General features: G+C 35.3%; 1 protein-coding gene across 3 annotated transcripts in view; it reads left to right on the top strand.

Annotated features, from left to right (window-relative positions):
- Nucleotides 1-17,273, top strand: part of stat6 (signal transducer and activator of transcription 6, interleukin-4 induced) — a 66,134-nt gene that overhangs the window by 30,075 nt on the left and 18,786 nt on the right. For all 3 annotated transcript variants that reach the window (XM_049486511.1, XM_022676873.2, XM_049486512.1), the window contains 4 exons: nt 1,660-1,808; nt 6,841-6,972; nt 8,950-9,123; nt 16,611-16,698. In XM_049486511.1, the coding sequence (XP_049342468.1) occupies nt 1,660-1,808; nt 6,841-6,972; nt 8,950-9,123; nt 16,611-16,698 (543 nt within the window). The remainder of the gene's footprint in view (nt 1-1,659; nt 1,809-6,840; nt 6,973-8,949; nt 9,124-16,610; nt 16,699-17,273) is intronic.

Below are 17,273 nucleotides of genomic sequence, written 5' to 3' on the forward strand. Positions count from 1 at the left end.
AGAAAAGCCAGTATACAGAATGTTAAGATTACACAAGCGATAAATGCATAGGTGTTTTTGCTGACTGTTTACACGTGCTTGATACCTGAGGTTGTTAGTTACCAGGCCGTTGTAGTTACCACAAATGTATAAATTTAATAAAAAAATTTACAATGCATTTAACAACAGGAAAATAATGAAAAACACTGTATTGTGTGATGTGCTAATATTTGGTGTGCCACATGTACATGAAAAATGTGGATAAGCTAAGGGGCTCCAATAAGGTAATGAGTTGATAACAACAGGAGGTATGCACTGAAACAAAGAACAAAAGCAGAGCTGATTTAGGTTTGCATGTGTTTATGGACTTTTCTGGGTCCCTTCTTCATTAAAATTCATTTCAAAATAATGACATTAACTTTATCAGCGCTGTGGGATCAAAACAAAACAATCAGCAGCCGATCATGTATTTTTCTTTGGAATAAGCTGTTGGACTTGCTTAGTTGGTTTGTTGTTTGAGTTACTTTCCATGCTGGACATCTTAGATCACATCACTACAGTTGTGGTAGCATGTTTTACAAATAAGTATATTATTACAACCCATTTTAGCATCAGGCCACAACAGTGAATAAGAGTGGGCTATCTCCCCCGACCCCCTGTCAGACCAAAGTCCAGCTATAGGAAGCGTTTAGAGTCTGTTATTTCTGCAAAAGGAGGATGTACTCAATGTTGATAATTTTTTGTCTTTCAAGTTGTCCAAATTTATGCACCTGGCTAACTTAGTTTAAAGTGGACATGAAACATTTCAGTTTGTACAAGTTTTATAAGGGATTAAATATAATGGAATTTATTTTGGGGGGAATTTTTTTTATATAAAATGTTTTCACACTAAATTATAATATATTTATATAGTTTGTTATGTTTGCGCTAGTGCGCAGCCATTTTGCCTGTGCAGCACTGGTGACGTCACAAGGTTGGTTGGTTGAAGAGCCTAGGTAAATAGCTAGAAAGTGCTCACTACTAACCAGAAGATTCTCGCGCTTTAGCGCCGCTAGCCACCGCCGAAGAACAGCTGTCCGGTTAAGAGGCGAGATATGAAAGTGAAAGTAAATCCTTCTCTCATTTTTCACCCTATAAAATTTTCTTACACCCAGGGGCTATACAAAAGTGCCCCCCTCTTTGCTACGATTTTTGGTTTGCCTTGGACTTTATTATCCATTGAGGAACTACTGTAGGCTCATAGTTTATGTTAGTTAGGCGTCCAAGAACCAATCTCGTGACGTCACACTGGGACAAGATGGCGCTACACTTACTTCAAAAATGACATTTAGGTTGCTTATTATTTTAATTCCGTTTCCCTGACAGCTGTTAAACTTATAAGATTTGTTAGAGTAAAAATACATCTTGTGAAATATACTAAATACTCAAAGTGTTTCATGTCTACTTTAAAGAATTATTGCACGCTTTCTGTAAATCCTATAAACTTCATTTCACTCCTCAAATATCACTGTGTTTATCTGCTATTTGGTACACTGTATTTAACTGAAATTTATCAGGGATGCCCAGACCTTTTCATACCACTGTACTTGAAGATCAGCTAAACTTACCTTGTGCTGATCAACCATTTTTTACCATATTTAGTAACAGAATACTTGTGTGTGTGTGTGTGTGTGTGTGCAGATGCGTGTGCAACTGCTGCAGGAAGCAGTGCATAGTCTGGAACAGTGCCAAGCTGGACTCATCCAGCAAATAAAGTCTTGGAGGTGGCAGCAGCTCCGCTCCACCATTGGCCTTCCCTTCGACGACAACCTGGTGCCTCTGCAGACATGGTGAGCTTTTCACAACCCTGTACACAGTTTCCCATCTGTACACTTCCTTCATCTTTAATGTGTCACCTTCCTTCAGGAAGTCGTCAGTTACATTTAACACGCCTTAGTTACACAAATTATGACAGAACGCTGCAGAAAGGAGCAGTTAAAATGTCAATATGGTGGGAAAAAATCTCTCATTTCCTTTCTAAAGAAGAATTTAGAGTTTATGTTTCTTAATATGTCCTTGATGTTTCTTAATATGTAGTTCATTTTTCTTTTGAATTCTGTTTTTGTGTCACAAAAACTTCCACATTTATTCCAAGTTTGCAGATGTGAGATGCAGATGTGCAAACAGCTTGTCTAACCCTTGTAGAAAAGTATTGCCAATAGAATTCTCTGAAGCAGATAAATGTGAACCCATTGGCAGCATGATTAATGCCAGATGTGGGATAGAAAAGTATAAAGCCCCCCCAATCATTGAGCTGTGGAGCAGTGGAACTGTGTTCTCTGGAATGATGGTGCTCCATCCAATATTTTTGGAAGGCATGAGTTGGGAATGAGGTGGAGTGAAAATCATCCAACATCCTGACATTCACTAGTGCTCTTGTCTTTGATTGCAATCAATTCCTCACAGCAGTGCTCCAACATCCAGTAGAAAGCCTTCTCTGGACAGTAGAGACAGTTACACCAACAAAAGCATGATAAACTCTTTTTTTAATAGCAGCATTGTGCGAGAGTTGTCTTTTTCCTGGGCTCCCCCTAGAGTTGGGAAGTGTTTAATGCTTAGGATAAGCTTTACACATGCATTCCTGGACAAGCTGGAAGATACAGAACAGCCATCTGAACAAAAAAAGCATGTGGACTGAGTTTGTAGAGTAATACTTCATGATTTGACACAAATAAGTGACAGTGTTTTATACATTTTGCAATATGAGTGTTGTCTTGCCAGCTACACCAAAGTTACATAGTGCAGTTAATTGTGTGCTTACCCAGAGCATGTAATTTGTTGAGTTTGCAATACTCATCATTGTTGTCCATAACCAGTGATAGAGTAAACAGGGTGAATTAAATGGTTTGTGTGTCTGGTTTTATTGTTATGCAGATAGCTGTGCACTTGTGTCACACAAATAAAACAATTGCTGTAAATCCACAATTACATAACATTTCAAATACACTGCGCACTGCCTTTAATCGTTTATTAAAATGTGTGCAGCATTTCCACATAAATAAAACAGCCTGGCAACTGGCCAAAGACAGTTTTGTCCATAAGTGCATTTACTTCAAGCAGTTGTGTGTGAAGTAAATCCTTTTGAACTATGATGATTACATTTTAATCAGTGTATTTATTTCTGTATTTGAATGTATTCAGATTGTTTAAGTAAATGAATGTCAGTTGTAAATAGGTTTTGCATATTATGTGACTGAGCAAATATGTGTATCTGCGGAGTTCCATCATGCTCTACACTGATGGAGAATGAAATAGTTATGAAATAATTAGGCATGCACTAATATAAAAATTCCAGGTAGTCTATTAAAATTATGGATCTTTGCCAGTGGCAATTATGCTGATCCTGATACAAGTTTTCAAAAAGTAGAGATGGGACTGATGTTATCTGGATCAACATGACTGAGACAGAGTGTTTATTTGTAAAACTCTGCAACATGAATTACATTACATTACATTACATACAGACGCTTTTGTCCAAAGCGACTTACAATAGTCAAGTACAATGTAAAATAAGTTTAAAGGTAAAAACAACTTTGGATAGGGATAAAAGGAGGTCAAAGGGGAATAATAGGATAGAGGAGTGAAGGAGGGGAAGAAGGAAATGAGGTTAGAAGTAGTTAGTGTGTTAGAGGTGTTAAGAGAGTAAGTGCTCCTTGAAGAGCTCTGTCTTCAGGAGTCTCTTAAAGATAGCGAAAGATTCTCCTGATCTGGTAGTGGAAGAAAGTTTGTTCCACCATTGGGGAACTCTGTATGAGAACAGTCTGGATTGCTTTGTGTGAATGTTTGTTTGGTAAAGCGAAGCGACGTTCATTGGAGGAGCGCAGCGGCCGGGAGGTAGCGTAAGCCTTCAGGAGTGATCAGTGCAGGTAGGAAGGAGCTGTTCTGTCATCACCTTGTAGGCGATTGTAAGAGCTTTGAATTTGATGCGAGCATCAACTGGTAGCCAATGGAGCTCAATTTGCAGCGGGGTGACATGTGCCCGTTTTGGCTGGTTGAAGACCAGACGTGCTGCTGCGTTCTGGATCATTTGGAGTGGTTTTACTACGCAGGCCGGGAGGCCAGTTAGCAGGGCATTGCAGTAGTCGAGGCGTGAGATGACGACCGCTTGCACCAGGAGTTGGGTGGCCTGTTGCGTCAAGAACGGTCTAATTTTTCGGATGTTATAGAGCGCAAAGCGGCAGGACCGAGCAACTGAGGCCACATGGTGCGTGAAGGAGAGTTGGTCATCAACCAGAACACCCAGGTTCCTAGCAACCTTTGTCGGTGAGAGAGAGAGAGAGTCGATACTTATAGAGAAGTTGTGTTGAAAAGATGGTTTTGCTGGTATGACCAGAAGTTCAGTCTTTGAGAGATTTAATTGAAGGTGATGCTCCTTCATCCATGAGGATATGTCAGAGAGACACTGCGATATCCGTGCAGAGATTGAGTGATCTTCAGGTGAGAACGACAGGTATAGCTGGGTGTCATCAGCAAAGCAATGGTAGGAAAATCCGTGTGAGCGGACAACCTGACCAAGAGAGGTGGTGTATATGGAGAAGAGAAGGGGTCCCAGTACCGAACCTTGGGGAACCCCAGTGGATAAGGAGCGGGCTGAGGACAGCTGTCCTTGCCACGACACCTTGAACGAGCGCCCAGTGAGGTACGATCAGATATTTTAGTGGACTTATTACAGCCTCACCTAAACATTGTGTTCTTCTCGAGTTCACCAAAATCCTGTAGGCTTTTAATCAATGTTTTGACACTATAGGCCCTCAGTGTCATCAATAATAGTGTATCGGTTCACAGAAGTCACAGTTTGGTTCATAAGAGTAATTTACAACAGGGAAAATAACGTATATATCATTTAATTAGAACAGACATTTTTGTTCCATCTAGTACAATATACACTGTGTGCACAATTATTAGGCAAGTGAGTATTTTGACCATATTATCATTCTTAGGCATATTTCTTAACTCCAACACGAATGCTTAAGCAGAGCAGGTTATGTGTGTCTGTGTAATGAGGGAGGGTGTGGCCTAAGGAGGTCAACAACCTACATCAAGGTGTGCACAATTATTAGACAGTTTTTGTTCTTTATGCAAAATGGGCCAAAAAGTAATTTAACTGACTCTGGAAAATGTCAAAGATCCGGCTTGTGGCTGGATCAGTAACAGGCACAGAGCTCCACTTCGAGTCAGACGCCAGCACAGTGGTGGGTGGGGGGGGGGGGGGGGGGGGGTATTATTAAAGTTGGACCTTTTCGGGTTGAAGATGGCTTCAAAATCAACTACTAAGCCTACTGCTAGTTTTTAGAAGACAGTGGTACAGGAAGAAGTCTGCATCTATTAAAATGACAATGTTTGTATGCAGGACAATGCTCCATCACATGCATCCAAGTACTCCAGTACACTTATGATATGGCCCCCTTCCTCACCTGACTTGAACCCAATTGAGAACTTTTGGGCAATTCTTAAACAGAAAATGTACAGTGCCGGAAAACAGTACACCTCTCTGAACAGTGTCTGGGAGGCTGTGGTTGCGTCAACAGATCAAGAAACTGACAGACTCCATGAATGAAAGGCTTATTACTGGTTTTGAAAAGAAGGGTGGCTATATCGGTCACTGATTTTTTTTTTCATGCATTAGAAATGTTCATTGGAAAATTTTGAGTTGTTTGTTTATAATTCTCACTTGAACAGCTGAAAATAAAAAGTGAGATGGAAAAAATGTGTTTTTCATTTAGCTGCGTAATAATTCTGCACAGTAATAGTATAGCTATTCTCCTAAGAAATCCAACACCTCACTTTTACTTTCTTAAACAATTATGTTTGAGGTTTATTAACATGTTGCATTAACAGAGAACACTGTAGTTGGTGATTAAAACAAAGACTTGCCTAATAATTGTGCACACAGTGTAGTGCTCACTTGACTTTGTGATTGTGAGTATTTTGAAATATACAGCTCTGGAAACAATTAAGAGAGCACTTCAGTTTCTGAATCAGTTTCTCTGATTTTGCTATTTATAGGTTTATGTTTGAGTAAAAAGAACATTGTTGTTTTATTCTATAAACTACAGACAACCTTTCTCCCAAATTCCAAATAAAATATTGTCATTTAGAACATTTATTTGCAGAAAATGAGAAATGGCTGAAATAACAAAATAAATGCAGAGATTTCAGACCTCAAATAATGCAAAAAAAAAAACAAGTTCATATTCATAAAGTTTTAAGGGTTAAGAAATCAATATTTGGTGGAATAACTCTGGTTTTAAATCACAGTTTTCATGCATCTTGACATCATGTTCTCCTCCACCAGTCTTACACACTGCTTTTGGATAACTTTATGCCTTTACTCCCGGTGCAAAAATTCAAGCAGTTCAGCTTGGTTTGATGGCTTGTGATCATCCATCTTCCTCTTGATTGTATTCCAGAGGTTTTCAATTTGTTAAAATCAAATTAACATATAATTTATGTGATCTCATTTTTTTCAGAGCTGTATATGTGAGTCAGAATATTGGCGAATTACATGTTTGTTTTCAGTCGTTACAAATCTAAAGGTGAGACTCTCTCTGCACACAGCAGCGAGAGGGAGAAAGAACAAAAGTCAGAGAAGGCGGGAAGGACAAGGGCAAAACAGTACTCCTAAATCACTACAAATCCCACAATACCCTGCACATCCAAAGATTTACAGCTTAAGGATTCCAGGTGTAATACATGCTTGTGAAATGATTGTATTTCCCTAGTAGCACAGACAATATGCTTAGAAAACACAGCAGTCATTATACATGCCTTAATATGATGCTCATTTCCTCTCATTCCTCTCTCTGGCTTTTCCCTCTGCAGGTGTGAGCAGTTGCTGGGGGTGAACAGTAATCTGAGACAGGAAATAATGTTGTTGAGGAGGGACCATGGTGCTGAACACTTCCACCAGCTGGAGGAGAGCCTCAGTCGTCTCCTGCAGACACTCATCCAGAGGTACAGAAATCCCATCATGCCTGTTTATGCCTGTTTAAGCCTATAACATAACTTTTTGACTGCACTCTTATTAAACACATTTTAATGTGTATATATATATATATATATAATTATTATCATAATTATTATTATTATTATTAGCTTTTTTTTTTCTTTTAGAGTAGAATGTTTTAAGAATTTTGGTAACAAAACACACTGTAATGTTGTAAAATACATTTTTGAAACCTTTTTTGCGTTTTTTTTTTTTTCACCACAGACACTGTGTACTGGTCTCCCCACCCCCTAAACAAAACGTTTAGGCACCACTGACATTTTTCTTTACCTTTAAGTTCAGGATCTAGGTCAAAAGACCATGTTGCAGCTCTGCTGTGTTGCAAAATACCATACTGCATTGTTACATGTTACAATTGCAACATGCTTTCCGGTCCATTTACAGTACCATAGAACTCATGTCGTATTGTATTGTGAGAGGTTCTCTCTAAAAATATATATTAGCTTGACCTCTGCTGTGCTGCGGTTACATGCATTTCTTACATTCATAAGTAATTATGTGTATTGCCTACAAAATCATTCTTTAAGTACATTATAAAGTAATTAAAACTGATACTTTGTTACCTTTATTGCAACAGCTGGTAATGCCGTTATTGTTATCAGATATTGTTTATAGCTGTAATCAGAGTCAGTGCTCTAGTTCAATTCACATCCTATTTTTATTAGTTTGGGTTACTACAGTGCGTTTAGATTGTGTATAGGCCTGTCATGATAACTGTTTTTCTTGGATGATATATTGTCCCAGAATTGAATGTAAAATACAATATTATTGACATTTTAGGGCTATTGTATACTATATTATATGTATAATGATAATATAATAGCATAGTAATGCAGTTACACACTTTTTATTTTTATGTGGGTTTAAGAATTATAAGGTATACTATTATAGTATATAATATATACTTATAATATATACTATTCTTTATAAGGTTTAAGAATAGTAAACTTAAAGGAGAAACCCAGTGTGAAATGGACTTGTGGTGTAGTGAAACATGGTACAGCACTTACAATGCTAGTGCTAGGGGCATAACGCTGCCCATGCGAAGATTATTACAATATTTTTACACCATTATCAAGCTTGAATAAGCTCCACACTTCATTGGTAGATCTAGTATTTAAAACAAGGCACTGAGAACTTTGAAAGAGCACAGATAGTTTATTAAAAACACTGTTTATACAGACAGTACCTTCAGGTAGTTCTTCGGGTGCCCCCATCTTCAAGTTAAGTCAAGATAAGTTGACTAACGAGCATAAACAAATAGGTAGTGCAGGGGAACAGATTGTAAAAGGAATCTGTGGAAATGCCTTAGTTCAAGATGTTGCTGAGCTGCTTTGAGTTTGTTAATGGTGTAAAAATAGTGCTTTCTGTTCATTGGCAACTATATGCCCCTATCACTACCATTGTAAGCCTGTTGGGAGTATCGGCTTTAAAAGCGCTGTATTTCTGAATACTTTTGGTGAATGGAGGTTGGCTGTTCCACAAAGGTTTGTACTCGTTATCATGTTTCACTACAACTCAAGTCCATTTCACACCAGATTTCTCTTTTAAGAAAAGAAAGACAAAAACATGATTAAAAAAAATCAAGTTTGTTCAGCTTTAGTAGGGCTTTTGGCTTTAGTAAACTTGAGAAAAGTTTTACTTAAATTAATATTTGAGTTTTCCTAAAATAGAGTGTTCCGTATGTTAAGTACATTAAAACTTAAAAAAATAGTTGAACTTAAGTTAGATTAACTTATCCAGGTTGTTCGGGACTTTAGTGTAAGATTATATAAAATAAAACACCTAAAGTACACAGAAAGCAGTGTACTTACATTTGAAACGTTTTAAACCTGAAAATATGTGTTAAAATCCTAATGATCAGAGATTGTTCTAAGCTGAAGAATGTCACCAATTGTGTTGTTGTTCCTTTCAACTTTCCGCAGTTCACTGGTGGTGGAGAAGCAGCCCCCACAGGTGATTAAGACACAGTCCAAGTTCTCCAGCACAGTGCGCTACCTGCTGGGGGAGAAAATGGCTCCAGGAAAGCCATTCGTCCTGAAGGCCCAGATCATCACTGAGTCACAGGCCAGGAATTTAGGACAGGGGGTGATACCCACGTAAGCAGCACACACAGCCAGACACACGACACACACACACACACTCACACACTCACACACACTTTTGGTTTTAATACTTTTTATCAGCACAAATCAGATTCTTTGTAAGCATTGGTCTTATTATTTAATTGTATTATGGTTACATGCACATAGATTCCACATTCCTTTATCTCCTCTCACAGATAAAGCAAATAACATGTGCTGTACTGGAACACATTCAAACTTACAGCACTCACTCTTTTATGCATGACTCACTTTCACAGTCTTTCACAGTGGGTAGTTTTAGAGGCTCAAAAGCATATTAAAACATGTTCTGGCTTATTTGTGAAGTTCAGCCAACATTAGAGAGCTGAGTGAATATTTTTTCAGCAACTGATATTTTGTTGACTAAGAAGCAGTTCTTCTTTTTTCTCTCTTTTTTCTTATTTCCGCTCTCGCATTTTCTGCTGGCTCATTCTCCCATGTTTCTCAGATTTGCAGAATTGCAAGTTACTAAAATGAATAACAATAACAGTCGACGGGTAATAAATACTTTTTTTGCATTGTCTTTTTCGACCAGGAATATTTTTCTAAACAAACACATTACTACAAATTAAAAGAAAGCTTTACCTTTATGTACCTTTTTAGCTATTTAAACGTGTCCAAGAATTCCATGTGCACCCTGTAATATTGAAATAACTCCACCCCTTTTAGAAAACAAACCTTTAATATCAGTGACATCACAACATGCATACTGTTTTATTTTCAATGAACTAAGGACACTTCCTGCTGCTGCATGTTCAGCAATTAATATTATTAATTTCACTAAAGATTTCTCATATTGTCTCCAGGTTTAGTTTTGCTGTCCATCCTGACGTGGTAAAATATCAAGGTAATTAAAGTAATTTTAGAGAATAAAAATGTGTCTGCGAGACCAAGAACAAGGCCACCATGAACAATTCAGAATGAGACGCATGAATGAAATTAATTAAAAAAAAAGTGAAAGTAAAAGTGAGTAAGCTGTGAAAGTATGATGTATGTGTAGTCTTAATTATTAAAAGAAATGTCAAAAGAATAAAAAAATACATTTTTGGCAAGGCAGGTTTACTTGTATAGCACCTTTAATACACAGAGGCTATTCAAAGTGTTTTACAGAAATATTTAAGGCTCAGTGTAGATAAAGTTTAAAAGAAAGTTATAAGAAATGTATAAATAAAAGCAAAAAACTTACATTTATTACAGAATTAAAATGAATAAAATTGGAATATTAGAAATACATTCAAGACATAATACAGAACCATGTTAAAATACAATTACAGGACATTATAATTAAAAGAATATACAAGTAATGAAAACTAAGAATAAACTTTTGGAAAGTTATAAAGGCCTGGGGGCACAGTATTATTCTGTTGATTAACATGCTGGAATTTGGTGCAATAAAGGATGAGGCTGAAACTCCTGCACCAGATGCTGATACTTGCTCTGCTCAGTCTGGGCTTGAATTGTTTTTTATTCACACTAATTAAACGGAGTGACAGTGATTTTGCCACAAATAGCCGAGAGCAATCACCAAACACAGAAGAACACAGAAGAAGTTGTGTGATGTGCTGTAAAGACAAATATACAGCTCTGGAAAAAAGAGATCACTTAAAAATGATGATTTTCTTTGATTTTACCAAATTTTACCTAATTGAAAAGCCATCAAACCAAGCTGAACTGCTTTAAATTAATTTTTTTTACACCAGAAAGTTATCCAAAATCAGTGTGTAAGACTGGTAGAGGACAACAGGCCAAGATGCATGAAAACTGTGATTAAAAATTGAGTTTATTCCACCAAATATTAATTTCTGAACTCTTAAAACTTTATAAATCTATCTATCTATCTATCTATCTATCTATCTATCTATCTATCTATCTATCTATCTATCTATCTATCTATCTATCTATCTATCTATCTATCTGTCTGTCTGTCTGTCTGTCTATCTATCTATTGTGGCTGGAAATGTGTTTAATTTGTAATTAGTTTTTTTAGCTTTACATGTGTTTAAGCTGTTGTAGTCGGTTGAGGATGACAGGCATTGTTTTGGTGTCACTAAAACCACAGAAACCAACAAACAGCTTGTGTAAAGAAATGCCCTCAAGCAATGAGCAACCAGTTGTTTAACAAGCGTTAAAGACTAGACTTACACTCTGTAGATCAGATATCTTTAGCTTGTTTTTTTTGTTGTTGTTGTTTAGCATTAGCTGATTAGCTAAAAATTGCTTAAAGGTAAAGATCATCTTTTTTGTCGGATTAACTAATATTACTTTAAATCTTAATAAGGCACACAAAAGCTGTTTTCTCCTCCTACTGGGGAAACTTCACAATAAAACACTGTGGGCCCTATTTTAGCGATCTGTAGCTCACCAGTCAGTTGCGTATCGATGTACGGGTGTAAGATAAGGCCCTGTATGTTAAACAGCAGGGGTGCACAATATACGAAAAAAGTGTGATGTGCGATAACACTGTTGGATATCCAGTTCCAGATCCATGTGAAATGTGATTTTATTAGTTTAAGCTTCCTTAATAGCGCATTCAGCTCCCCTGCCGCGAGATGCCTTCTGTACTGTAAATTCCAATCATGAAAAAAAAAATTATTTACTGATTTAGGATGACTGTCTGTGTGTTAAAAACTGTATCAAATCAAAAGATCAAATATACACTAAAGTAAACATGAAATGGCCATCAAGTTATGATCAATATGGAATTGTATTTATTCATTTCTTATTTTCAACAAAAATATAACGCAAATAAGTATATTTTTATAATTATACAGTTATATGGTTCAATTGTACACTGTAAAAAATAGGAAATGTGTGGCAGTCTATAGATATTTCTATGAATATAGAGCTGTTTTAAATCTGAAACACTATAAAATTAAAACTGCTGGCCTAAAATTACAATATTACAGTGTTTTAAGATTTTTATTTGAGTAGGCAGTTTCTAATATAATTTGGATCAAGTTGATCATTTATCAGTATGTATCAGTTCTGATGAACATGATGTATTTTGTTAAGCTATTTACATACAATAGGTCCCTGCAAGGACAATAACTGGATTTTTCACTGGTCATGTGGGGACACTGAGTTCTTATGAGGACACACACACACACACACACATTACTGTAAAGCTACATACAAAGCAGTAGGTTGTTCCTATGCAGTGTAGAGGTTAGCTTGCTAACACAAACACACACCCACAGACAGACGCCTAAATCCAAAGTGCACGCTGCACACACCCATACTCAAGAACACTTCAGTCTTAAACACATACAGCTAGAATATAGTTCATGAAGATTAAACTGTAGAACTAATGACGCCATAAAAACACTAAATTACATAACCCCCAGCACACACACAAACACACACACACACACAAACACACATGTTGTAATGTCTTGTTACTTCACCTGACGCTAAATGGAAAAGACTGGCAGTTGTCACCAACCTACATGTACCCACATTTTCTACATGCATGACTTGACCTTTCAACACATCACTGCTGTGCGTAAACAGTCTCAAACTGTGTACTTACTGAAACAAGTTCATTCCTTCAAAGGTACTTCTATAGCTAAGACCACTTAAAAATGATGAGTTTCTTTGATTTTACCAAATTGAAAATCTCTGGAATATAATCAGAGGAAGATGGATGATCACAAGCCATCAAACCAAACTGAACAGGTTGAATTTTTGCACCAGGAGTGGCATTAAGTTATCCAAAAGCAGTGTGTAAGACTGGTGGAGGAAAACATGCCAAGATGCATGAAAACTGTGATTAAAAACCAGGGTTATTCCACCAAATATTGATTTCTGAACTCTTAAAACTTTATGAATATGAACCTGTTTTCTTTGCATTATTTGTTATTTCAGCCATTTCTCATTTTCTGCAAATAAATGCTCTAAATGACAATATTTTTATTTTATGTGGCCCTAAAATAATATCTAAATATTTTTGCGATAAATACTCTATATTCTTAGCGATATTACAAAATACACAGAAAAATATATATTTAATTTTAAGAATATACTACTGCAAAAAAAAACATTTGTTTTGTATAAATATAACAACAAAATGAAAACAAATGAAACAAAAAATCTGTAAGCTTTTGTCTGTTTTGTAAACAACAGTATTTTACCGAAACTCTAATATTGTGTAAAATAATAATGTAGCACAAAAACAATATGATGCAACAAAATATTTTCCAACATATTAAGTGCATGTTTTTTTGTGTGTTGTATATAAACTCCAAACATGAAAAAAAAAAAAAAATAGACGTACAGCTTCACAGTAAATAAAAAGCTTCCCACAACAAAACAAAACAGCTTTACAACAGAATACAGATATTATCAAAATATTGATTTTATCATTGTTTCAAACTTTTAGTGACGTTATTGTGAACATTAATATATATGCACAATATTTTTTGGGAAAAAAATATACCCAACACTATGCTGATACACCAAACATATAATAAGCTATTCATTTAAATAGGGTGCTGGAGTAACAAGCATCTAACAGGACCAGAGTAGAGAAGCTCTCTGTAACAAAAACTATTTACTGTAACAAAAGTGGGTAACACTTTATAATAAGACTACCTTTATAAAGGGTTTGTGAATGGTTTACAAGTAGTTTATTAATGGTTAATAATTAGGTTGTAAATGCCTTAAAAATCATTAATAATCAGTACTAACACATACGTAGAAAGTGCAACAATATAGATGGCTGTGGGTTCACTGTTTGGAAAACAACAGGTCATTGTTGCCCTTTCTACGTATGTGTTATAACTGATTATTAATGATTTTTAAGTTTTTTTTAGAACCTAATTAGTAACCATTAATAAATTAATTGTAAACCATTTATAAACCTTTTATAAAGGTAGTCTTATTTTAAAGTGGTACCCAAAAGTGACCCAACTGCATAAAGCTGATCTGTGGCAACAGATAAAATAGTAAATTAAATTAAAATGTATGTATTCATTTATTAATGCATAATTTGTGCATTATTTATGAATGTATGTTTATATATTATCTTAATTTAAACATGTATAAAAAGAGTAATAAACTGTTAATTGTTTGTGCTACACCCATGTGGCCTTTATTTATATCTATTATAGCCTGAAGGGAATTTGTCTCACATGCCAATAACAATGTTAAATATCACAACCACACACACACACACACACACACACAGACTAAACAATACAAACACAATAAAATCCAATAAATTATTATGATCAGTTATTATACACAATACATTTATATACAGTATATAATACTCATATATATACTTACACATTTGTCGGGCTCAATGATTCCTCAAATCGGAAAAATTAATGTATGTTTTTATATGTATTATTTAATACTATAACTCCCCCATTATAACACCCCCTGCCCCCCACCCTCTTCTTGTTCTCACACCATAAAAATCTGTAATGGTAATTAACAAAGACTCTGATAAACAGAAAATGTATACATATGTATACCCACTTATACATAGGTACACAAATACAGTAGAAACTCATGCCTAATAAATAAATACATAAATAAACAAATAAACATATCTTGTATGTCTTTATAATGCTATTATATTGTAGTAGTATTGTAGTAGTTTTAATACTAATTAATATTTAAAAATAATAATTAAGAAACATGTATAAAATCTTGTATATAACTATAACATGTTATAATAGTTTAAACACTATGATATTTCTAATGTTTTTCAATTTGTGATTTTATACATCTTTCTTTTTCATTTTACCTTCCCTTTAAACTTTATTCCAAACCACATTGACCTAATATCACTGAAATGACTGATTCTAAACTTTTAACCAGATATTAAATTAGAAGTGAAGAACAGAAAAGGAGTAAAAAGCTATATACAATCAAAGCAAAAAAACCTAACCTGTATTTCCACCATGAACATATATAGTATAGTTTTTCATATATTCTCTTTCATTTTACCCTCACTTTAAACTTTATTCCAAACCAAATCGGCTTAATATGACTGAAATTACTGATTCTAAACATTTAAACAGAGACTAAATTAAAGGTCAACGACAGAAAAGGAGTAAAAAGCTATATACAATCAAAACAAAAAACCCTAACCTGTATTTCCACCATGAATCGTGTCAAACAGACATAGTGTACTACTATGCCAACCTCAGAGGTCACATGACTATTTTGTCATCTCTGTGCTTCCTGTTGCAGTCTGCCCACAAAAGCTGACACAGCTGAAAAGTGAACGTGTGCCACGTTGGCAGCCGCATGTTATTCGGGGAAACTGAGGCGCTGTGACGGTGTGGATGAGCTGCTCCCACATTTTGGCCCTGAATTGGCGTTTTAAGAGAGAATCTCAGCACTTTTGCTTCTGATTCTTCCGGAAAGATTGGTGGAACTGCTGTGAAAAGTTTCTGTTCAAACTGAAACTGAAAACTCTAACTGTAGCTGCCGGATGACTCATTCCGTTAAAGTGACGGCTATATAAAGCCGTTTGACGTGCAGCACCGGTTCAGGCCCTGAAAGGTGTTAAGATATTGCATGTGTTTCAAATGTGGGGAAAATTTTTCCTCCATCACTTCAATAAAACACAGTGTTGACATACATCATGCTATTAATGATGTCCTGATAGTGTTACTATCAGTAACTGCCATGACAGAAACTACTTCACTGCTGTACTTAAATACTAAAACACTGTATCTACTGGAGTATTATTTTGAACTATTTCACTACTATACTTAAGTACTAAAATACTGTATCTGTATCTACTGGAGTATTATTTTTACTTTATTACTGTACTTAAGTACTAAAATACTGTATCTGTATCTACTGGAGTATTATTTTTAACTTCACTACTGTACATAATAAAATGCTGTATCTGTATCTACTGGAGTATTACTTTTACTTCACTACTTTACTTAAGTACTAAAATACTATATCTGTGTATACTGAAGTATTATTTTTCTTCAGTACTGTACTTAAGTGAACTTACACTATATAATTGTATATATATATATATATATAAAACACAGACTAACACTTTTTTACTGTTTACTATGTAATTCCATATGTGTCCCTTAATTGTTTTCATTTCTTTAATATTAATTTACAATGCAGAAAGCAAATAAAATAAAATAAATTAAAATTATCAACCAGTACATATATAGGCATATTGCACAAACTGAAATTTGGAGAAATATATGTAAATATATTGTTGTTGTAAGTAGAATAGCACACAAGATCGCTGGTGCACATGCATGTGCATGTTTGCATAATCCCATTTGCAATCAAATTACACAGAGGAAAGAAAACACACAGTAACTACAACTTTCAATTCAGCATTTTATTACTGTAGTTATCATAATTGCTACGTATTCATACAAAGAAAAGTTAAAAGTCATTTATATTGCTAGCCAACACTTTTAATTTATTAAAGAGTGAAACCTGCATTCTTATGTTTTTTTTTTCCTCAGTGAGAACGTGGGGGAGCTGATCAATAGCACGGCCATCTTAGAACACAACCCTTCCAGCAAGAGCACGTGTGCTACTTTCAGGAATATGGTTTGTATTCAATTTTACTACTACCTGCTTGCTGCTAGTTTAACTAAAGCTATAAGTTATAAAGAATAACTAAAGTTATTCGTTTTAGCTGGGGATGTGGGATGTAATGTATTTTTACTGCAGGACATCAGATAAATATATGATCGGTTTGCATGTGATAAAAAAATCTCTGTATAAATAGCTGAGATGGGAGCAGCTATTCGATTTATGCACATGAGTCACCTCCAGAAATCTGTAAAAAATAGACCACTTATAGTCATATATACATTACTTATGTACTCCTCTACTTACCCTCACCACACACAATCAGATTGTACTGTACTGGTACTGCACTGTCCTGTCTGTTAAATTAAATTAAATCCTATGTCTGCTGTATTTATTGTATGTATTGTAGTATTCTAGTTCTATGTTGCACAGTTTGTTGCACGTTGCACCACGGTTCTGGGGAAACGTAATTTCGTTGCACTGTGTACTTGTGTACTCTTGACTGGTAATTAACTTTTAGTTTGATAAATAGCAGCTATCGGTTCATAACAGATATATAGTGTATATAGGGTATATGCTATGCTGTAGAG

The sequence above is a fragment of the Astyanax mexicanus genome, chromosome 13 (assembly GCF_023375975.1).
Source record: "Astyanax mexicanus isolate ESR-SI-001 chromosome 13, AstMex3_surface, whole genome shotgun sequence".
Lineage (NCBI taxonomy): Eukaryota > Metazoa > Chordata > Actinopteri > Characiformes > Acestrorhamphidae > Astyanax > Astyanax mexicanus.